The sequence below is a fragment of the Canis lupus genome, chromosome 6 (assembly GCF_011100685.1).
Source record: "Canis lupus familiaris isolate Mischka breed German Shepherd chromosome 6, alternate assembly UU_Cfam_GSD_1.0, whole genome shotgun sequence".
NCBI classification, from domain to species: Eukaryota; Metazoa; Chordata; class Mammalia; order Carnivora; family Canidae; genus Canis; species Canis lupus.
This window is the reverse complement of record NC_049227.1, coordinates 28,691,468-28,714,535: the sequence shown is the minus strand read 5'-3', so window position 1 is coordinate 28,714,535 and position 23,068 is coordinate 28,691,468. Positions and strand designations below refer to the sequence as shown.

At 39.8% G+C, this 23,068-nt stretch overlaps 1 protein-coding gene and 1 non-coding gene across 9 annotated transcripts in view; both read right to left on the bottom strand.

The window, feature by feature from the left end:
* PDXDC1 (pyridoxal dependent decarboxylase domain containing 1) overlaps positions 1–23,068 on the bottom strand; it is a 52,437-nt gene that overhangs the window by 11,950 nt on the left and 17,419 nt on the right. For all 8 annotated transcript variants that reach the window (XM_038540289.1, XM_038540284.1, XM_038540285.1 and 5 more), the window contains 10 exons: positions 21,044–21,124; positions 18,939–19,085; positions 17,390–17,579; positions 14,426–14,494; positions 12,893–12,971; positions 10,369–10,453; positions 9,414–9,462; positions 9,023–9,124; positions 7,875–8,000; positions 4,348–4,398 (listed from right to left, as the gene is read on the bottom strand). In XM_038540289.1, coding sequence (XP_038396217.1) covers positions 4,348–4,398; positions 7,875–8,000; positions 9,023–9,124; positions 9,414–9,462; positions 10,369–10,453; positions 12,893–12,971; positions 14,426–14,494; positions 17,390–17,579; positions 18,939–19,085; positions 21,044–21,124 — 979 coding nt within the window. The remainder of the gene's footprint in view (positions 1–4,347; positions 4,399–7,874; positions 8,001–9,022; positions 9,125–9,413; positions 9,463–10,368; positions 10,454–12,892; positions 12,972–14,425; positions 14,495–17,389; positions 17,580–18,938; positions 19,086–21,043; positions 21,125–23,068) is intronic.
* Positions 20,277–20,345, bottom strand: LOC119872414. Its single transcript, XR_005361504.1, has one exon. It is a non-coding gene; the product is annotated as a small nucleolar RNA SNORD45 (small nucleolar RNA).

Here is a 23,068-nt window from a genome sequence, read left to right as displayed (position 1 = left end):
TGAGCTGATTCCTGTGCTCACCTGTCTATCATCTCCTTTGACCTTCATATTAACAAATCTATTAATATCTTTAAAGCTAGAGGGGCTTAATATCTGAAGAGAATGTAGTAAACCCAAGGAGACAGAAACAAAAGCAACAAACTTCTACACCCATTCCCCCATCCTCAGTTAGGATAAGGCAGGATGATGTGAATGCTGAGACTTCTATATTTAGTTTAATACAGTCTTTGGTTTCTTATTTCTTTGAGCTTGGTGGTCTCAAATGTCAGTGCATGAGAAATACTGTCCAGGGTTATGTAGACAGAATTCTGGTTCTAGCAACACAGCAGACTGAAACGCTAGATTAAATATCCTGATAACCAAAAAAACCTGATAACTACTGCTAGGCTTACAAAAACAGTGACTCTAAAAAAAAAAAAAAAAAAAAAAAGAAGAGAAAGCAAAGAATACTGTCAGCTGAGCAGGGGCTGTTGGGAAGGGAGTAGGTAGGAGAACCTGGGTTTAACATCTAGAGTCTTCAAGCCCATGTGCAGATGGGGGGAAAGGGCATATAAAGCCAGGATCCTTTGAAGGATGCTCCTTTGAAAAGACAGAGAGAAAAAACTCTACCCACTGACCAGCAAGAGGGCCTACCTGAGGCTCTGTCTACCCAGGGAGAAAAAAATTCTCTCTTGAGAGATCAAAACATTAGGTGTGCACTGCACCAGGCTTGACGTCCCATGTGGCACAGGAGTCCTAAAGCTGTGGAACTGATGGACAGACGGACCTGAGCCAGTCATACAAGTATCTAGTTCATGATGACAAATTATGACACACACACACTCAGGGAGCAGGAGTCAGCAGACACAATCCAGGGGACGATCTGTGCTCCAAGAATTCAAATACTAAAGCAACAGAAATAGACCATAACAACCAGGCTTAAATAGAGAAATGAAGACCAAGAACCATTAAAAAAAAAATAATAAGAAAAAGAAAAAAAGAAAAGAAAGATGACCAAAAAGGAGGCACCAACTTGAACAAGAACTAAAGAGAATTTGCTGGAAGGAAGAAGTTGTCACCAAAATAAAAACCCAGTGAATGGCTGACACGGGTGAGCGGCAGCTCAGGACCAAAGTAAGGCCTGGAGAAACTCATGCGGCAGCAGCCGAGAGGCAGACACGGGATGTGTCCAAGGGACAGATGGAACATGGAGCGACAAGGTTCACTACACTACCAACTCAAGGTCCAGAGGTAAGACTGGAGAAGGCGGTCATGTTTGAAAAAACAAACTTGACAGGATTAGGAAAAAAAAAAAAAAAAAAAAAGAACCCCAGGTTAAAGAAGCACAAGTCTCAGGCAGGAGTCTTAGAAAATCTTCACTCAGACACACCGTGGTCAAAGAAGCAGAACCCTAAGGGCAGAGACAATCTTAAAAGCCAGCTGAGATGTCAACCGCGCACAGGGGCATTCTGAGGTTTTCAGGGGTCAGGGGATGTATTAGATTTCCCCCTAAATGCTGAAGGTCAGGACGCAGCCCATGTGCCCAGCAAAGCCAGTCAAACAGCAGTCCATGATGCAGCTGCTGAGGAGACCAGCACCGAGCCGAGGACAAACAGCTGCCTAAGGCCTCTGGGCACCCGGGAAGCACACCTGTGCTCCAGGACCAAGAGGCTTCTCCAGGGCTGGCTGTCTAGATGGGCAAGAAGACCCCAAGGAGCTTGGAGAAGGAGCTACGATGCTGTAGATACAGCTTGTCTTCCACAGGTTCAAGTCCTGGCTCTGCCACCTACTACGATGGGAGAAGGGACATGTAACCACAGCAAACAACAGAGATGAAAGGAGCACTGCTCCACCACAGGGACGTCTCCTGAGGACTCAATGACTGGGGATCTATGGGAGCACCACAAAAATACTGTGGCAAGAGAAAAAGATATTTAATAGGGACCAGTATTTTATGATGCCTTACAGCCTTCACTTTGCTTTCTCATACATTATCTGATCTGCCCTTTGTAACAAGCCACTGAAGTGGGACAAATACCAACTTTTCCTATAAACTGACCAGGGATAGAAGGGCCCACTGGTTACACACAGGCCTTGCAGTATGAATCCCAGCTCCACCATGTCCTAGTTGTGTGGCCTGAGCATGTCACTGAACTGCTCTGTGCCTATTTCCTCACCAGGAAGGAGGGATAGCCATTGCAACCAACACACAGATTAATTTATTTGCACTTAAATACCTACTGTAGGCTGAATACTAGCACAGTAAGAAAAAAACAAATAAGACAAAAGTCCCTGCCTTTATAAAGCATTTACAAAGAAACAGACAAGGAACACACACATGGTCTCAGGTAGTAAGAACTGCAAAGAGGGACAACACCCAGGGGACAGAATGATGGATGGTGGCTGGGCTGGTTTACACAGAACAACGAGGAAAGGCCTCTCTGAAGACATGATACTTTTTTTTTTTTAAGATTTGAGAGAGAGACAGAGAGACAGAGACAGAGAGACAGAGAACACGAGAGTGAGCACAAGCACAAGCAGGGGCAGTGCAGAGGGAGAGGGAGAAAGAATCTTCAAGCAGGCCCCGCACTGAATGCAGAGCCTGACCTAGGGCTCGATCCCAGGACCCTGAGATCATGACCCGAGTCAAAATCTTTTTTTTTTTTTTTTAATTAACTTATGATAGTCACAGAGAGAGAGAGAGAGAGGGGCAGAGACACAGGCAGAGGGAGAAGCAGGCTCCATGCACCGGGAGCCCGACGTGGGATTCGATCCCGGGTCTCCAGGATCGCGCCCTGGGCCAAAGGCAGGCGCCACACCACTGCACCACCCAGGGTTCCCCCGAGTCAAAATCTAAAGTTAGATGCTCAGCTGACTGAGCCACACAGGTGCCCCTGAAGACGTGATATTTGAACCAAGATCTAAAGGATAAGAAACCAGTCATGAAAAGAACTAAAAGGAACAGTGTTTCTAGCTAGAGGGAAGAGCAAACACAAAGAAGACTATGGTGAGGGGTAATGAAAGACCGCACATGCTCAGTACTGTGCATGGCATGCAGCACGCATCCCATACACAGCAGCTATGATGATGACAGTTACTGAAGCCACAGTGCTTCACGGTGTTTGCCATTATTGCACATCTACTGAGAAAAGCATCCACTGGAGGGAGAGATGGAACAGGGTTCCATGGCCTTACAAAGGCAATCTAAACCCACTAGCACCAGCAGAGTCTCTCAGCTTGGGGGAGGAGGAGGGACAGGGAGAGAGGACATGAGGAGCCCAGTGGGCTCAGCGAGGGAGAGACAGAAAGTCCACTGGCTAGCGCTGCCTGATTCCTGCCATCTTGCTCATGCTAGTCCATAGTTTGGGCTTCTCTGTTTACTAAAGGATCCAACCAACATACCTTCACTGACAACTGAGCTCACAGGCTTAGGCAGTTAAGAGAATGACTCAATGTCACAGGGCCTCAGTGGTATGGCTGAAATTAGAACCCAAGTCTCCTGACTTACATTCATCCCACTGCTTCTCCAATGGGCCACTCTCCTCTTCCAAGCTAGAACTTGGGTCATCTCAGGTCAACTGAAAAGGCTCCAAGCTCCTACTCTGACGGCAATGCAGAGCAGCCCCCCTCTCAGGCACTGAAAGCAAACCGTGTACTAAAATGGATATCATCTCTATTATCTTGAACCCCAAATTAATTCAAATATTAGTTTTACACTTAACTGTGTCCTGCAGAACTGTCAAAGAAGCACTGACTCTGTTTAAATTAGAATCTGACCTTTATTTTCTGAAATTCTAAAATCCTATGAAGCAAAACATGAAAACATTCAAATCCGAACTGATACTTGATTATCAGCCCTAAATCCTCATCTCCTTGTCTAGTAACCACCCCTAGGCGGCAATCTCGATAGAGTTTGGCATCTTTTAGGGAGATACCAGGAGACCAGAGTAAGGCCACACACCTATCTCTTCCTTACTCCCTGCTTTGTGCAAATGAAAACTGGTGTCAGAAGGATTCAGAAAAAGTAGTCCGAAACACTGTGAGAGACAAAAATGACTTTTCACATCAGTAAGATGGGTGTTTTAAAATCACTGGGCAGGTGAAGACAATAGTGTTTGTTAGATCTTTGTGCATTTCTATATTTAAACAGAATAAAACTACAAATGATTATATGAAAAGCACCACAGGGGTTCAGCATATGGTACAAATTGCTAGGGCTTCATGCTTTCTGTAGTTAGGTCATCAGGATGCGCATGATTCTCTTCCAAAAAGAGCTGTCACAATTATACTGAGATGCATCAAATCTGGAGATCATTCTAACTTGAACTTAAGCTATTTACTAAAAACAGATCAAAACATATACCGTACCAAGATTTTGATGTGGTTCACTTTTTTCAAACTTTCTTGTAACCTCTGACTCTGCAAAACACAAAGAGCAGCAATTATTATATTTTCAATTAAATTCTATACTTAATAATTACTGATTTTAATTTCCTTAGATCAGGGCAACATATTAAGAAATGGTTTTCAGGAGTGTCTTTGCAGGCCTGCACACAAGGACCTCAGCAGGCACATAATGCCATCTGTCACTTGGCGACTCCTGAGTTAGGCCTCCCAATTCTTGCTTTACAACAACTGCAAACATTCCCAATCTTTCAGTTGCAAGTTACATGTGGCGCTTCCAGAAAAGCTTTTTCTAATAAGACATACATAAATTTGTCGTATTTGCAAAATCAGTCATCCATTCTTTCAAAAACCACTCAGTACCTGGCAACAAATGCAAAAACAAACCAGTGGGCCCACATCAAACTAAACAGCTTCTGCACAGCAAAGGAAGCCACCATCAAAATGAAAAGGCAGCCTACCGAATGGGAGGAAGTATTTGCAAATAATTTATCTGATAAGGAGTTAATGTCCAAGATATATACAACTCCTACAACTCAAGAGCAAAAAACCCCCAACATCTGATTAAGCAATAGGAAGATCTGAATAGAGATTTTTCCAAAGAAGATCTGCAGATGGCCAAGAGGTACATAAAAGGTGCTCAGTATCACCCATCCTCAGGGAAATGCAAATCAACACCTCAATGAAGTAATGCGCTAAACCTGTCAGAATGGCTAGTATCAAAAAGAAAAGAAATAACAAATGTTGGCAAGAATGTGGAGAAAAGGGAACCCCAGGGCACTACTGGTTAAGAATGTAAACTGGCATAGCCCTTATGGAAAATAGTATAGAGTTTCCTCAAAAATTTAAAAATAGAACTACCATATGATTCAGCAATTCCACTTCTGGGTATTTATCCAAAGAAAGCAAAAATACCAATTTGAAAAGATATCTGCACCCCCATGTTCACTGCAGCATTATTTACAATAGCCAAGATACAGAAACAACCTGAATGTCCAGCAATGGATGGATGAATAAGGAAATATGGTATATAATGTACATACACAGTGAAGTGTCATTCACCATAAAAAAGAATGAAATCTTGCCATTTGTGACAACATGAATGGACCTTCAGGATATTATGCTAAGTGAAATAATTTAGAAAGAGAAAAACAAATAGCATACGATCTCACTTATATGTGGAATCTAAACAAAACAAAAAACCCCACAAACTTATCAATATAGAGAAGAGACTGGTGATTGCAAGAGGCAGGGGGTGGAAGGTGGCAGAAATGGGCAAAGGTGGTTTAAGGATACAAATTTCCAGTTGTAAAATAAGTCAGTCACAGGGATGTCATGTCAGCATGGTGACTATAGTTCCTAACACTATACTGCATATTTGAAAATTGTTAGAATTCTTAAAAGTCTTCATCACAAGAAAAAATAATTCTGTAACAATGTATGGTGACACGTGTTACTTAGACTTGTATCTGTGGTGATTGTTTCCCAATACACACAAATATTGACTCATTATGTGGTATACCTGAAACTAATACAATGTTATATGTCAATTATAGCTCAAAAACCCTCCCAAAGTAACAAGTAAACAGTAGGAAGATCTGAATATTCCTACCGAGTGCCGATGTGCACAAGGCGCAAAACTTAATACTGGGGAAGGAAGAGGAAAGACACAGGAGGAAGAGCTGTTCAGACACAGGGTCTGGAATAAGCACCCCTGAGTTCAGAATCTCACCTGCAGGATGAGTAAGTCCATCTGCCACTTACTAGCTATGAGCGTGGACACTATTCAGCCTCTCTGTACTCCAAGTCCCTAATGATAAAATGGGGAAACAGGGCTGTTGTGTCAGATGCATGGAAACAGTCGCCAGAACACGGTGTGCATCATATGTGTGATGACTTTCACCCTCATCATCCTATTATTATCTCCATCCCAGGTCTTTCATCACTGATGTGGGGATAAAACAGCATCTACTTCATGCAATTGGGGCTCATGCATTCTGCATTTACTGAATGGAAATGTGGAAAACCCTCATGAAAACTATTTGTTAGTACGCTGTATACCTGTGGACTTCATATTCTAGGGAAGGTCAAATGAGACTGGGTGGTCAGTGCACTGCATAGGGCTTCGCACAGAATAAATGCCCACTAACTGCTTCCCAGGAAGACGAGGATGATGATGATGACGATAATGATGAGAGGAAGCAACGGAGGAAGATACAGATTTCTGCCCCCACAGATGCACTAAAACCACATGTGCTACATTTCCCTGCAGGTTCACATGCGCTCGGAACAGCAGGGAGTCAGCGACAGGCGATGAGAAGTCCTATGACCAGCTACAGCATTTGCCTGCAGGCAGACAGAGCTGCAGTGACCTCAAGGGCTTGGTAGCTAACGTCTCATTATTTTCCTATGCTCCATAAGCTAGAGGGAATTGAAGAGCCCTCCCCTGATCCCCAGACCTTCCCTGAAGTGACTAAGTTACCAAAGCAATAAAGGTCTCTCCTTCTGAGCAACCAAATCTCAAGACTTGAGTGGAGAGCCTGGTGAGACAATTTTTTCAAAAAATGTGCTTTTGTAAAAATAATGAACATAAATCTTAAAGTTATCTCATGTAAAAATCAAACTGCTTCATTTACAGTATCTCTGTTGCATCAGAAACTAGGGTTAGAATGAACTATCCTGACATCAGGAACCCAAAGACAGCTGCTATGGTGATACAAAGATAGTAAATTTCCCTAAACATGACACTTGAGAAGTGCTGATTCCACAGAATACATTTAAAACATAGATTTTTAAATCCATCTACATGTGATCAGGCGCTACTGTAAAAGCCTCACACATATGAGCTCATTAAGTCCACCTAACAATCTCTTATTACCTCACCCCTGTCTCCCACGTAAGCAAACAGACTTAGGTGACGTCCAGCTTTCAGACTCAGCTCTCACACTGCATTAATGTGACTTTTTTTGCTTTCTAAACTATGGCATAATTATGCATTTTCATAATCAGAACACCTCATACAGAAGGAGAATTACAGAACTGTCCCTAGAGCCTTGCCACTTGGGAGGCCAAGCCAGCTGGTATTAAAAATATGCAGCCCATGGATTCACCAACCCCTAGTGGCCCTATTTCCTTCCCTCTCAAAAGACAGCCAGTCAAGTGCCACATTTACCCTCCCCCACCCCCCACCCAACACTCCTCTTTTGTTTCTTCCTCCACTCCTTGGCTCTCATCCTGTGACTTCTTTTCTCATCCTATGATGACACGGGCATTCATCTTATCTGATTTTGTGTGGATACAAATGCTGGGACACCGCAGCAGTCCCTCCCAGAGCTTTGGACAGGAAGCATATGCCTGCAGTCTGCTGCTCATGAGATGCCAAATCCAGCCAACAAAGTAATGGACAGCGGGTGAGGCAATGGGGCAGTTTTCAGTCACTGCTCTTGCCACGGGGTACTGGTGGCTCAGCTGAACTTGAGACTTCTACTCACCAGTTGGCATGCATGCTTAATCCTCTCCACAATCCCATCAAGCCCCAAGTACTGTAAAGACAACCACAGCGGTAGGGCACGGAGCTTGTCTGCTGGCTTGTTTGATGTAAGACCGGCAACTAAAGTCTAAAAAAAGCGAATATGGTTTTAGTGATCAAAGCCAACGAAGACACAAGCAGAATTACCTAGTTTCCTCTGCATTTATTAGTACATGTTAGATGCTATGCTAGGCATTTGGTTTGTCTTATTCATCCGATCAGCTACAGTTTCATGAGGGCAGTATTCTAGGCAACCTGGATCAGAGAACTTGCTTTCAAGGGTGCATGGCTCAGGTGCGGCAAAGCCAGGATGAGAATCCAGAGGGGTCACGTCCCACAGCCAGATCTCTCAGGCACTCAAGAGGTAGTCCTATCCAAGGCTGAGTGTCCTCAAACACCTGGCCATTATCAACTGAGCAAGACATGAACTGTCTTATTAGTAAGAATCAGTGAAGCTTATTTCGCATATGCCTATCACTAACTGATCCACTACTAGCAAGAACCACTTTTTTTTTTTTAAGATCTTTTTTCTTTTTTTTTTAATTTATTTTTTATTGGTGTTCAATTTACCAACATTTAGAATAACCCCCAGTGCCCATTCACTCCCACCCCCTGCCCTCCTCCCCTTCTACCACCCCTAGTTCGTTTCCCAGAGTTCGCAGTCTTTACAGAACCACTTCTTAAAAAAAAGAATTACAACCTTGTAGACAACAGGAATTAGGAACTTTACTCTTAATGTCACTTCTGGGAACCTATTCTAAGGAAGTAATTCGAAATACCAAAAGATGCTCTTTACTTTAGTAACAAAAAATTGAAAACATCTTAAAAGTTGACAAAGAGAATGATTAAATTGTGGTATTTAAGTGATTGAATATTACAGAGTCATAAAATGCCATAAAAAGTTCTTCGTACACATGGGGGCCTATGGGGAGGATAAATAGAAAAAAAAATGCACACAGTACTGTTTCATTTATGCTAGAAACATTCTTTTGATTAAAAAAATCTCAGGTGGCATTAAGAAAATTTTTCACTTTTTCCATACTTTGCTCCTAGACTCAATAATGATTATTAGCACCACATCCTAGTCCCCCCCAGTGAGAGTGAGCTTACCAAGGCAGGATCATCGTGTTTATAAAGGGTGACTGCAGGGACAGCCGGCAAACCCAGCCATGGACCTGGAGTCAATGTCATGCTGTCACATTTGGTTGCAGCCTACCAAAGAGAAAACAACTTTTTGTTATAGACTATCAGAACACACTAAACCACATACTCTTCCATTCATAAAAAGCATGAAAAGTCATCAGGGATTAAGAGATTTTTTTTTTTTAAAGTAAGCTCCATGTCCAACATGGAGCTCAATACAGGGCTTGAACCCACAACCTTGAGATCAAGACTGGACTGAAAATCAAGAGCTGGACTGACAGAGCCACCAGGTGCTCCAGGATTAAGTGATTTTAAATTCCTTCTTAAAATCACAATATTTAGTAAATCAATCACATACCAGCACTGATGAGGAGACATAACCTAAAGCCAAGGTTGCCAGATTCACACTGGAAAAAAAAAACAAATTATTTATTGCTGCTTATTAAGTTTATATTAAAAACAAACAAACAAAAAAACCAAAAAAGGCTATGTTGTTTTAAGCTGACATTTCAATGTCATTCAGCTGGGTTAAAAGCATTTATAACAGAAAATGAGGTATATGCAAATTTCAGCAAAACCTTGAAAATGTGCTTTAATCCAAAGTGTTTTAGGGGATGTCACCTACTTACATAGTGTAATGGGTATCTCATTTTTTATCTTTCATACCTATTATTTTCCAGTCATCACTCTCTTCCCAAAGGGATAAAATAAGAACCCAGCTCATATGGTGGGCTGGGTATGGATTCCCATAGCTGCCCTGTATCCTCCCCTAAGATCTTCTGGGAAACCACCCCAATCTCCTCCATCAGACCACAGCGTTGGGTGGAGGAGACACCACCACCTGCTCCAGGGGTGCACACATAACCTCAACTACCAAAGTGTTAGACTTCCCTGGCCACAGTGATGGGTTTAGTAGGAGACTTTTGCTGGGACTTCTGACCCTCAGGACACAAGCTGGAAAACAAGTTGGAGCCACTGCAACTAGTTTGTACCAAAACAGAAAAATCTATCTATAGATGGAGGCAACATAAAGGAAATGAGGCCAAGTGACTGGGGGAGAGGGTGGAGGGGAGAGGAAGATGCTGAGCCCCGGCTGACACTATGCCTAAATATAATCCTAACACCATTTTTTTTAGTGTGAGCCAATAAAATCTCTTCTCACCCAGACTACTTTGAGTTATTTTGTTACCTTTACTATGCAACCGAAAGAGCCCTTAGTGATAAACGTTACAACAAAATAAGAACCGGGATGCCCACTCTTCATGAACACTGCCTGCAGGCCTACCACCGAGCCAATCTTGCCCTCTACTCACCCCTCCACGTGAAGCCATATGCCGTACTGCTCACAGAGTTCTTTCAAACGCCCAATCTTATCTGTGTGCCCTACTGCTGCAGTTCCTAGGGTGAAACACACAAAAAAGGATACTAAATACTTTGAGTCTTTACAGCATGATAAAAGCTTTTAACTACATTATCTCTAAGCAGGAAGTAACATTCTATGTCTCATTGAGATTTTCTCTGTGAACTGGCTTAAAATCAACTTGTAAAAGTTGATTCAAGTTCTGAAGTGTGCATATTCTTTTTATGTAACTATAGAAGCAAGCTTGTTAATACTGCTACTTAAAACCTCTAGATGCTTTTTTTTTTCTTTAGCTACTTGATGTTCTTTCAGGAGAAGTATATTCAAGTCTCTCACCAAGACTGTGGGTTTGTGAATTCATATTTGTATTCTATCAATTTTTCCTTTGGCTTTCCTTTATATATCTCAGTTACATTTGTCAGCATTCTTAACTATTGTGTCTTATGGAGTACATGAATTATAATTAGTGTGTAGTCTACTGTATCTCACACTAACATGGCTGTCACTACTTACCCAAGATACTCTTTTCCATGCTTGCTTTTTGTCCCTTTCTGGGTTATTTTTATTTAGGTGTGTCCATTATAAATGTACATTGATAAATTTGTGGGGTTTTTTTTTTAGCCCCACATATATGAGAGGTTCTTTGTTTTCAATCCAGATTATGCATTCTAAAGTTAAACATACTGAATGCTTTAACCCGTCTCCTTAATAAATCTGTTTACACTACAGGTTGGGTAGGCGGGTCCCTCTTCATACAGCATGAGTGAAACTGGACTTGCACATTCTCCCGACCGTCCTAACCTTCGCATTAACAGAATCCCACCTAACAAGGCTGCAAACCCCCACCAACCACCTCAACAAACACAACTAATGCAAGTGGTTCTTTTGCACAGTTTAGGTCTATAAACCCTCTATCACTGATTTTTGTATACAGAGGTATGGGTTAAGATTCATTTTTTTTCCCACGTGGATATCTGCTTTCAAGGCCACTGGTGGAAAAGACCCACCCTTTTTCCCTTGAAATACCTTGGCATCATTGTAACAAGTCAAATGACCATATACATGTGAGTCTATTTCTAAACTCTATTCTTTGCAATTAATCCCACACTGTCCTGATTTCTGTAGCTTTATATTAAAGCTAAAAACCAGATAAGCCTAAGTCCTTTTTATTTTTTTAAAGATTTTATTTATTCATTCATGAGAGATGCAGAGAGAGAAGCAGAGACACAACACAGGCAGAGGGAGAAGCAAGCTCCATGCAGGACTCCAATGCGGGACTCGACCCCAGGACCCTGGGATCACACCCTGAGCCAAAGGCAGGTGCTCAACCACTGAGCCACCCAGGCGTCCCAAACTTAAGTCTTTGAATTCTGTTCTTTTTCAAAATTATTTTGGTTATCTTCACAGCCTCTATATTTCCATATACAATTCAGAATCAGCTTATCAACTTCTGTAAGAAATTGTAGCCTGCTGAAATCATAATAGGGACTGATCTGTAGAATCTGTAATTTGGGGAAATTAGACTTTGTAATATTGAGTCTTCCAACAGGTGTATATGACCTATCACTCCATTTATTTGGGTGGGTCTTCTTGAATATCTCTCAGCAACATTTTGTAGTTTTCAGTGTACAGATCTGGCATATATTTTTGTTAAATTTATCCATAAAGTTTTCATTTTTTGATGCTATTATGAATGGCATTTTTAATTCAATTTCAATGGTTCATTGCTGATATACAGAAATCCTACAACCTTGATCAGTCTACTTAATAGTTCCAATGGCTTCTCTGTAGTTTCCTTAGGATTTTCTATTTACATAGTCATGCCATCTGCAAGTCAAGATAGTTTATTCTAATATGTGTGTCACTTCATTATTTTTCTTGCCTTATGCACTGTCTATAATTTCAAGTACAATGCTGAATATGAGGTGGAAAGCACAGCAGAAAGTGGTAGAGGAACTGTTATATACAAGGTGGACATTTTAAGTGTTACATTTTAATTTTTTAATAGATTTTATTTATTTGACAGAAAGGGACCAGGAGAGTGCACAAGCAGGGGAAAGAGCAAGGGAGAGGGGAGAAGCAGGCTCTTTAATCAACAGGGAGCCAGGAGACACAGGGCTTGACCCTAGAATCACGACCCGAGCCAAAGGCAGATAGATGCTTAACTGAATGAGCCACCCAAGTGCCACTAAGTGTGACATTTTAAAATTCAATTTAGAAAGGAAGCACACAAGAGAAGGAAGTACTTACAACTTAAATGAAGAAGTATACAAACCAATAAAGTAACTTCCTAAACAAACCAATAATTAAAAGGGAATCTAAGGAGGCAAATGTAGTATTGTAATCCTCACCACGATGCTAATACAAACTACCTTAAACATGTGGCACATAAACATTTCTTTAGACTCTATTTTTGGGTTAGTACCCAGTCATTCTCTCATATGTCTAAAATGGGAGATTCAGTTCGTAGTACCTACCAGCATTTGCTACAAGCAAAAGGGGCAGTTTTCCTCGTTCTATATCATCTTTAATCAGTTTCTCCAGGAAAGCAACATCCTAGATGAAAAGGCAAACCACAAAAACATGAAGCAACTAGGATAAAAGTTATACAATAAAAAATTCTAATAAATAAATAAATAAATAAATAAATAATTCTAATTTTCAAAAGAAGCAGATGGTTCTGAATCACACAAATCAATTCTTACTCTTTTATTCTTTAAGTAGGTTCCACACCCTGCTGGAGTCCAACATGGGGCTTGAATGCATGACCCTAAGATTAAGCCTCGAGTTGAGATCAAAAGTCAGATACTTAACCAGCTGAACCATCCAGATATTCAAGTCTCATTTTTCTATTTTCTCTAATCATAGAAACAAAAATCAAAGTTTCCCTTGAAGATTAACTACAAAAATTAGTTAAATGAGATCAAAGTTAAAAACTGCACAAAGGATGAGTATTTCTATAATTTTAAACATGTTTAAAGAAAATAGTCTCTTAATCCCCCAAAATAGCTAAAAATATATCTCTAATATTACTCACTGATGTATCTGAACCAGAAGAGCAAACGACCTTGGAAAAAGAAACACAGAACCCTAAACCTATTCCCTTTTTTCTGGCTTCAGCTAGAAAGGCTTAACACTTGAATGTTTAAAAATAAGCAGAAGAGGAGAAGGGAGGGAAAAATAAAACAAGATGAAATCAGAGGGAGACAAATCATAAGAGACTCTGAATCACAGGAAACAAACTGAGGGTTGCTGGAGGGGAGGGAGGTGGGGGGATGGTAACTGGGGGATGGACATTAAGAAGGGCATGGGATATAATGAGCACTGGGTATTATATAAGACTGATGAATCACTGAACTTTACCTCTGAAACTAATACTACATTATATGTATATGTTAACAAGCTGAATTTAAATTTTAAAAACTTAAAAATTAAAAAAAAAAGGAGAACCCAATTTTTTTTAAAGACTTTATTTATTCATGAGAGACACAGAGAGAGAGGCAGAGACGCAGACAGAAGTAGAAGCAGGCTTCTTGTGGGGAGCCTGATGTGGGACTTGATCCCAGGACCCCAGGATCATGACCTGAGCTGAAGGCAGACGCTCAACCACTGAGCCACCCAAGCATCCCAGAGAATCCAATTTTGATCCCACATTACAATAAAGAACCCCATTTTCAAAATCTGCCATTCACAAATCCAGACAACAATGATAACCTTTCTAAGGATGAGCTTAAGAAGAAGTTTCTGGTGCTTAACTGGATTCCCATGTTTCTACTTAAAGCAGGTGATATAGTAATGACAAGACTGCTTAAGAGGCAAGTGCTCCTGACCTATATGCCAGCCAACCTTCATGGACATGCAAACCCGGAAACACGTATTATGCAATAAATACAAGCAATAAATGAAAAAGCTAAAATTACCTGGAGGCCAGCAAACAGAACTTCATTTGAAAGGAAGACAGTTTCAAAACACAATTCTGTATTATTTTACAAACCAAAAAGAGAACTCACCATCTGATGCTGGGATCCAAACATAGTGTTACACGGCACACGACACAAACATGGGAAGGGCAACCCAAGCTGCAAGAGGAAACATACAATTTCGTAAGAAAGAGCTTTGTCACCATTCACTTATGCCCCTAAAAGACTGTGGCTCTGAGAAAAGTCACAATTACTCTTTTTAAACAATTCTTCTCCTTATGAACTCTTAATACTATAAACAGATGCTATAGTACATCTAGAAAGTCAAGTTTAAAAGAAAGGTCAATTTCCACAAGCTGAGATTCTAATTTTTTTATTTGAGAGAGTGCACGTGCATGGGAGAGCACAGGCAGGGGATGGACAGAGGGAGAGGGAGAAGCAGGCTCCCAGCTGGGCAGGGAGCCCTATATGGGACTCAATCCCAGGACCCTGGGATGACCTGAGCTACAGGCAGATGCTTAACCAACTGAGCCATCCAGGTTCCCCCTAGGAGCTGAGATTCTTTTTTTTTTTTTAAGATTTTATTTATTTATGAGAGAGAAAGAGAGAGAGAGAGAGAGAGAGAGAGAGAGAGAGAGAGAGGCAGAGACACAGGCAGAGGGAGAAGCAGGCTCCACGCAGGGAGCCCGACATGGGACTTGATCCTGGGACCCCAGGATCACACCCCGGGCTAAAGGCGGTGCTAAACCGCTGAGCCATCTGGACTGCCTAGAGCTGAGATTCTTAAGAAAATACAGACAATATAATATTCTCTGTGTTAATGAAATGAATAATTATCAATTTATGCTCTGAATGAGTAACTATCTTTTTTATACTCTAGAATATACCAAAAAACAAAAACACGTTTCCAAACCAAGAAACAATCAAGCTCTAAGCATTTTGGGAGATAATTTAGGATCCTTCCTCCAAGCATTAGTGATAAATAACACAGCAAAAGGCATTCAAAGAAGAGTATCTCATTTATGGATCCACCCACTCCTAAAAAGGAATAAATATGGATTAGCAGATGTACATTTCTTAAAGAAATGAAGTCAGTGTTATGAATGAAGAGAGTAATCATCAAATAAATTCTATATTCTTTATTTTTAGCTTCCAAATCCTTGAAGAATTTATAGTTTTGGAAACTTTTAAACAGTTACAGCATATTGTTCTGTGTAACTAAGACTTGGTAGCACCATTTTGAGACCAAAAACTTAATGAGCACTGTATGCACACTTTATTTCCCTTGAAGGATTTTCTTTTTAAATTATGAAATAAAACCCAAGACACACAATAAAAAATACAGAAGATAAAGGTGAAAATGCCCTACCATCCCATACGCCATCACTCCACCACTCTTAACAGGTTAGTATAAAACCTTCTAAATATTTTCTAAGTATTTATATAAATTTTTTTTTAGGTATGAAAAACATACACATATGCACTTTCTTTTTTAAAAGTAAGCTCTGCGCCCAATGTGGGGCCTTAAACTCATGGCTCCAAGATCAAGAGCTGCGTGCTCCTCTGACTGAGCCAGTCAGGCGCCCTACACAAATAAACATTTTCAAAAACATGAATATGACCATCTTATATATACTATCCTGCCATCTGCCTTTCTCACTTAACAAAATACCCTCATACAGTAAAAGCTCTACACCCAGGGTGAGGCCGGCACTCAGGACTCGAGATCAAGAGTTGCATACTCTTGCGACTGAGCCAGCCAGGCACACCCCCACCCCCACACATCTTTTAAAGATTGGACTCTTGCCTCAAGACAGCTATACGTCCGTAAGAACCTGGCTTACAGTAGGTACTTAATAAGTAACTTGTTCCAGCTTTCTGTAAGTATATTATAAATCTCATTCTGTACACACTCAAAAAGAGGGCATAAGGGGAACTGTGTGGCTCAATCGGTTACGCATCTGACTCCTGGTTTCGGCTCAGGTCATAATCTCAGGGTCCTGAAATTGAGACCCGTGTCAGATTCTGCAGTCTGCTAGTCTCTCCTCGTCTCATAACTAAATAAAATCTTAAAAAAAAAAAGACATAATTTCTTGTCATCAGTGATCATAGCTCATAATCAACTTAAGTCCCTGAGTTTAAAAAAAAAAAAAAAAAAAAAAAGTCCCTGAGTTTTCCCCATGTATCTCCCCAGGACTCCTCCATCCTATGGGTTTTGCCTTAAAACAGTCTTGGCCAAGAGGCTGAACATTTTTTTTGTAGCCCTTTAGTTGGGCTACATGTACCATGAACTTCAAAAATGGTAATGCTCTTTGATCCTGTAATTCTAGATAGACTCTGAAAATCCATCTAACTAATATAATCTAGAAAATAATTTCTAAATATAAACAAAGCTTGGAGAAAAAAAAATGTTGACTCTCTCTCTACACACACACACACACACACACACACACACACACACACACACACACTTACTTAAGGGGTGCCTGGGAGGCTCAGCTGGTTAAGCATCCAGCTCTTGATTTTTGCTCAGGGCGTGATCTCAGGGGTGTGAAATTGAGCCCTGCATTATGCTACACACTGAGCATGGAGCCTGCTTAAGATTCTCTCTCTGGGGCACCTGGGTGGCTTAGTGGTTGAGCACCCACCTTTGGTTCAGGTAATGATCCTGAGGTCCTAGGATTGAGTCCCACATCAGGCTCCCCGCAGGGACCCTGCTTCTCCCTCTGCCTATGTCTCTGCCTGTGTCTCTCATGAATAAATAAAATCTTAAAAAAAAAAAATTCTCTCTCCCTCTCCCCTTAATCCTGTTTGTGTGTGCACTAACGTATATATATATATATATATACAGTGAATATATATATTCACATAGATGTATATATACATCTGAAAATTCATTAATATACATTTATATATTTTCTGGTAATGACCAAACATATTGTTTCTTTTCATTTGAAAAGAACTGCAGCTAAAGACACAGGTCTACATATTTTATAAAGTTTCAGGACAGACAAAACACAAGTACTTTAAAATATCCACTATATACCACATTACCTGATTACAAAGGTACTGGCCCAGGCCAGGCCTAGCAGCAGCACTAAGATATATAACAGGTTTCTTGTTATATAACACATTGAATCCATCCACTACAAAGTCTTCATAACGAGAATGAATAGCAAGCCTACAGATCTTTGCAAGTCCTTCTCTTTCTTCTTCGTGGAAATAAGCACAGCCATTTTCATACCTGTTAAGAGACAGCCATATATCAATATGGTCTTATCTTATGTTAACTCTCATTTTACAATCCTGGAAGTAATTCTTTTCTTAACCTAGAAACTGTCATCTAGAATAGTCAAAAAAGCTAGGGATCACCCTCAGTCTCTTAGACGGCTGACTTTACCCTAGAGCTGGAGGTTATAAAGAATAGAGCCTGGGTGGCTCAGTCTGTTGAGTGTCCAACTCTTGATTTTGACTCAGGTCATGATCTTAGAATCCTGAGATCAAGCCATTCATTGAGCTATCTGCCCAGCAAGGAGTAAAGTTGTCTCCCTTTCTCTCTACCCCTCACCCTGTTTGCTTGCTCTCTTTCAAATAAACAAACCTTAAAAAAAAAAACAAAAAACAAACAAACAAACAAAAAAAACAGAACAGAGGCAATGATCCTTCATCCATACTCAACTCCACAGAGAGCAGAAACCATAAGAAACAGTAGAGGACAGGAGTCCTTCAGATATAAAAAGGCTGAAATCATGGTTCTGGCTTATTCTACAAGAAGGCCAGTACTAGATAACACAATTGAGGTTCTTAGTTTCAGCCCTAAAACATCCAAAGTAAATAAAATTGTCAAAAATGCTAATCAGCCTAACTTCTGCTTTCACTATTATCTGCCTGGGCCAAATTACTCTTCTCAGTCTGCTAGAGAAATAAGGAGAGAGAATTTCAATTTCAGGTGGTAGACTTTTATTAAAATAGAAGAAAATTTCTCCTTTGCAATACAGTTAGGCAAACTTAGACTCTCGCCAAGCCAACCTCATTCCCAACTTCTGAAAGTGAGTCTCTCAAGATAAATCTTCCAGGACTAGGCAGACATTCCTTTTCTTTAAAAGTAACAGCATAAACACAAAAATATCCCTGGTCCTCGGTCTTCTACTGAATCCCTACCTGCTATAATTATAATAATGCCAACATTATCACAGCATAAAGCAAATTTCAATTTCATAACACACATCCAACTTTCTTATAGCAGCATTTCCTTTCCACTAAAGCACAAGCTAATACTTTGATTAAAAATACTTGAAGCATTTTCCTGCTCTATATCTTCTATCAACATATGCCAAGCAGGAATCCTAAAAATAAGTAACTCTGACATTATCCAAACTACATGTGCTTATGTTCTTGTCTCTTGGCATATGCTAATTCTTTCACTCATTTAATCTTCGCAACAATACCATGACATAGATGTTCTTGTTATCCCCACTTAACAGATGAGGAAACTGAGACATTCAGAGATTAAGCAACCCTTCAAGAGGAAACGGAAGAGGCAGACATTAACTTAGTAGCACAGTTCCAGAAAACAGTGTACCCAACTCATAAATGTCCTTACCTGAAAATTCTGCATAGCCATAAGGTAGTGTCTGAAAGTATCCTGGTCGTAAGTTTTCTAAGCTTCTCTTTGTCCAGAGTTGAAATATAAGCTCCCAGACTATGCCCCAGCAAAGCTATATGACCTTGTTCTCCAATATTCTGGATTCTGTTAATCAAAATCAGTTATATTAAAAGAGTATTCAAAATATGAATAAAGCAATAAAACAAAACCTAGAGACACAGTATTTCCACAGAGATCTGTCAGACTTGAAATCCATTTAATGGCCTAGAAGGTAAAAACGCAAATAAATCTAGAAAATTCATGTAATAAAGTACTGACAATCTGGGCAAGAAAAATATTTTAAAAATTCAGGTCCTAGGAGGTATTTATGTTTTTTATTGAATATCTACTAAATATACAAACTGTGAATAATTTTCTCCCCCCCATTTTTAAAAATTAAATGCCAGCTGTAAAAGCCATGGAGTGTAGAGCTGAGATACATTGGGCAGAAAATATTTTTTTCAAAAAAATCATTAGATGAAGATCAATTCCCTGCATCGAACAGCTGTTTATAACAATACAGCAAATTCAAGGGGAACCAAGTATCATTTTATGCATAATTAAAATAGAAGGACTAATTTCTCTTATAAGAGAAAGTACAAATCGGTAAGAGTAAGACCAAAAAATTGGATAGGATACAGGGCAAGGGATACATTTCACAGAAAAGGAAATATAAATGGGCCTTAAAACACATAAAAAAAGACACTTAACCTGATTCATAAGAAAAATGCAGTCTAAAATTGTGCTGAAATATAATTTCTAACCTTGCAGACTGGCAACAGTCCTTAAGTCAGCTAAGAGCCTTGCAGGGAAAGGTATGGGGAAAGAGACTCTCTCATGCACTGTTGGTGGGGCTGTAAACTGGCAAAATTCCACGGTGGGAAATTTGGCAGTATCTATCAAAATTACAAATACACAAACTATCTAGCCCAGAAACCCCACTTTTAGGACTTTAATCTCCAGAAACACTTGCTTGTGTGATAAATGACACATGTACATAGTTACTGGCTGTAGCAATGTTTGCAACAGTAAACATGAACAGGAGACTATTAAATAAAATATGGTTCATTCATCCAAAGTGAAACTGTCTCTTACAGAAGAAAGGCCCTTGTGTACTGATAAGTGATGAACTTTAAGACCTAAATGAAAAAAGCAAGGTAGAGAAAAACACAGTATTTACATAATAGAGGGAATGTAGACATTTTGCTTGTGTATACATATACATAAAGTATCTCTGAAGAATATACAAGAACAAGCTAGCAGGGAGGAATATGAAAGAAATTCCGCTTTTCATCCAAGGCCTCTGTAATTTTAGAATTTACATCAACTTTAGGTTTAGGTAAACATAGCATCACATCACTGACTGAAAATTGCCATTGTATACTCTTTTTTATTTTTTGAAATTTGAAAAGGGGTGAAAAAGTATTACTTAGTCCAAAAAGAAAATTAAATTTGGGTTGCCTGGTTGGCTCAGTGGTTGAGCTTCTGTCTTTGACTCAGGGCACGATCCTGAAGTCCCACACTGGGCTCCCTGCATGGATCCTGCTTCTCCGTCTGCCTGTGCCTCTGCCTCTCTCTCTGTGTCTCTCATGAATAAATAAAATCTTTAAAGAAAATTAAATTTAAGACAATTAACCATGAAACTAAAGAAATAGCTGAATTAAAGGAATAAAAATAAATGGATGATTCACAGACATGGACTGCCACCAAGAGATTCAGCTGTGGCAATTCCTAGCAGTTCGAACCAGAAGCATGAAGCAGAAGCCACCACCAGCAGCATAGCACACAGCAGTTATTCTCTGGTCCTTCTGCCAGCCTCTCTCTAAGACACAAAGCCAAGAGATTACAGGGTTGAGTTTTGGTGAGTGCCTTCCTTCTGTGAAATATGTTACCTAAAATCTATTAAATGTCTCTCTGAAAAGGAAAAATGAACACTTTTAATACCACATATAACTCTGAATGAAATGTAGCTCTCTGTTTTGGCAACCTGTAAGAATGCAATCACTATCAAAATTAAGAACACATATACTTTCAAAGAGAAGCTGCCAACCGTCCCTCATTACCGGGTACTCTGGGGCTCCTCATCTTCATCTCCATGCATCAGATTCTGAACTAACTGGAGGATGCTCACCATGTCTTGTCCACTGCAGAATAAAAAGAGAGCTGACGGACAGGTGGAAATAGCACACATCCCTTACCACTCTATTTCCTTCATTTAAACTAGCTTTGATCAGTTTTTTTAATTGAGAAAGAATGTGCTTGAGATACACGAGACATCTTTTAAAAGCAAACCTCAAATTAATTCTCATTATAACTATGTAAGTATTAAATCTTCTACCTAAACACGAGATTGATTTCTGAAAATTTCACTAATATTACTTCAGCACCGTTTCTCTACCTGTTCATTTGAATCCAAGCAGAATGTTAAATAAGCATATTTAAAAAAAAACAAAATAGTCTTTTTAAGATCCTAGAAGGTCAAAGCAGCAGCAAGAATACTCCAATGCCACTGGCATGACTAGTCTCCTTTCACATAGGAGTCTTTTCTGGTTGTTCTAAGGAGACTTAAAGGTGTAATGCAAGCATCCTTTATCACCATGTCTTCCCCAAGCAGGGAAACTGGAGATCTGCTTAGACTGCAAACAGATTTTCCTCTATCCAAGATACATTATTAAATGCTAATTACATGAGGAGCTGAAAACTTATAAGAATGTGAACAGCTAAAGTAGTAAGCAATGGCAAGGCAACTTGTAATAACGTAATGTAAAAATATTATCACTTCATTTAAGGGGAATGTGACAAAAAGTTCTTTTGAAAAAGCAGCACTGTCAAAACAATGCCCCAATACCCAATCTTCTCAAGGTACTGACCTCCATGTGAGAAGGGCTATGGCCCTTGGACTTTGTGAAGAGAGTCGGTGCTAGTGACGTGACCTTGAGCAAGCTGCTGAAACTCACTAAGCCCTCACACCACAGAATTGTGAGGACACAAGGAGTGCACGAAAAATGTTTAATACTGTGCCTGGCAAAGCACCATTTCTGAGATGTTGGCGGTCAGCTTTATTAAGTGTGACTACTCCTGACATGTGGCTTTAATTCCCTCCCATGTTCCTGTTAGTATCTCTTCTAGGGAAACTTCCGTGGGATTAGTAGAACCCCTTTCTTCCTCTCCAGAGGTCTGGGAAGAAAGGACTGATAGGATTTGATTCATGCTCTCAGCTTGGAACCTGCTTCACATTTAGAGGGCTTCAAATCAGCACCATTCAGGCTAAAAGCAGGAGTATCTATCTTAAGATATCAGTATCTGGGTGTGTTAGATAGGACACTTATATTGACACAGTGTGATCCTTCCTCCACACTTCTCTTTTGCAACATTGTATTATATTCATATTCAGGTCAAAGGACAATTTAAGGGAGTTGTACTATTTACCTATGTGCAGTTTCCTGGTTATAAAAGAAGAAAAAAGAAGAAGAAAGAAAAGAAAAGAAAGGAAGGAAAGAAGGAAGGAAGGAAAAGAAAGAAAGAAAAGAAAGAAAAGAAAAAAGAAAAGAAAAGAAAAGAAAAGAAAAGAAAAGAAAAGAAAAGAAAAGAAAAGAAAAGAAAAGAAAAGAAGAAAAGAAAGAGCTTGAGGGAAGCTGGGCTAGGACTTTAATTCCAGACTGAGTGCTAACATCCTGTAAACATTTTAGTTACACACCTACTTATTTTTCTGATATTTTCCCTGCTAGCTTAAACTACACACTTGACAGATTTGCTTTAGTTGCCAAAAATAAATAAATAAATCACTCTGCTACAAATGATCAAAGTTGTCATTTTCATCCTACTGTATTATAAAAATGTTCAATCTTATCAAATTAATATATCTCTCACTATAAAACATAGTCTACTGAATAGATTATAGGTTTCAGGGATGAACTAAATATGATAGTTGAGATATAATTATAAGTTTGCGCATTGCTTTGAGTCATGAGTTTGCTAAATTCTGAATGGGAAATTAAATTCTGAAGAGGAAAGGGGTAGCAGTATTGTAGATTCAGAATTATCACCAACTAGCCAATGGCATTCCAGTTTTCTGATGTTACACTGCA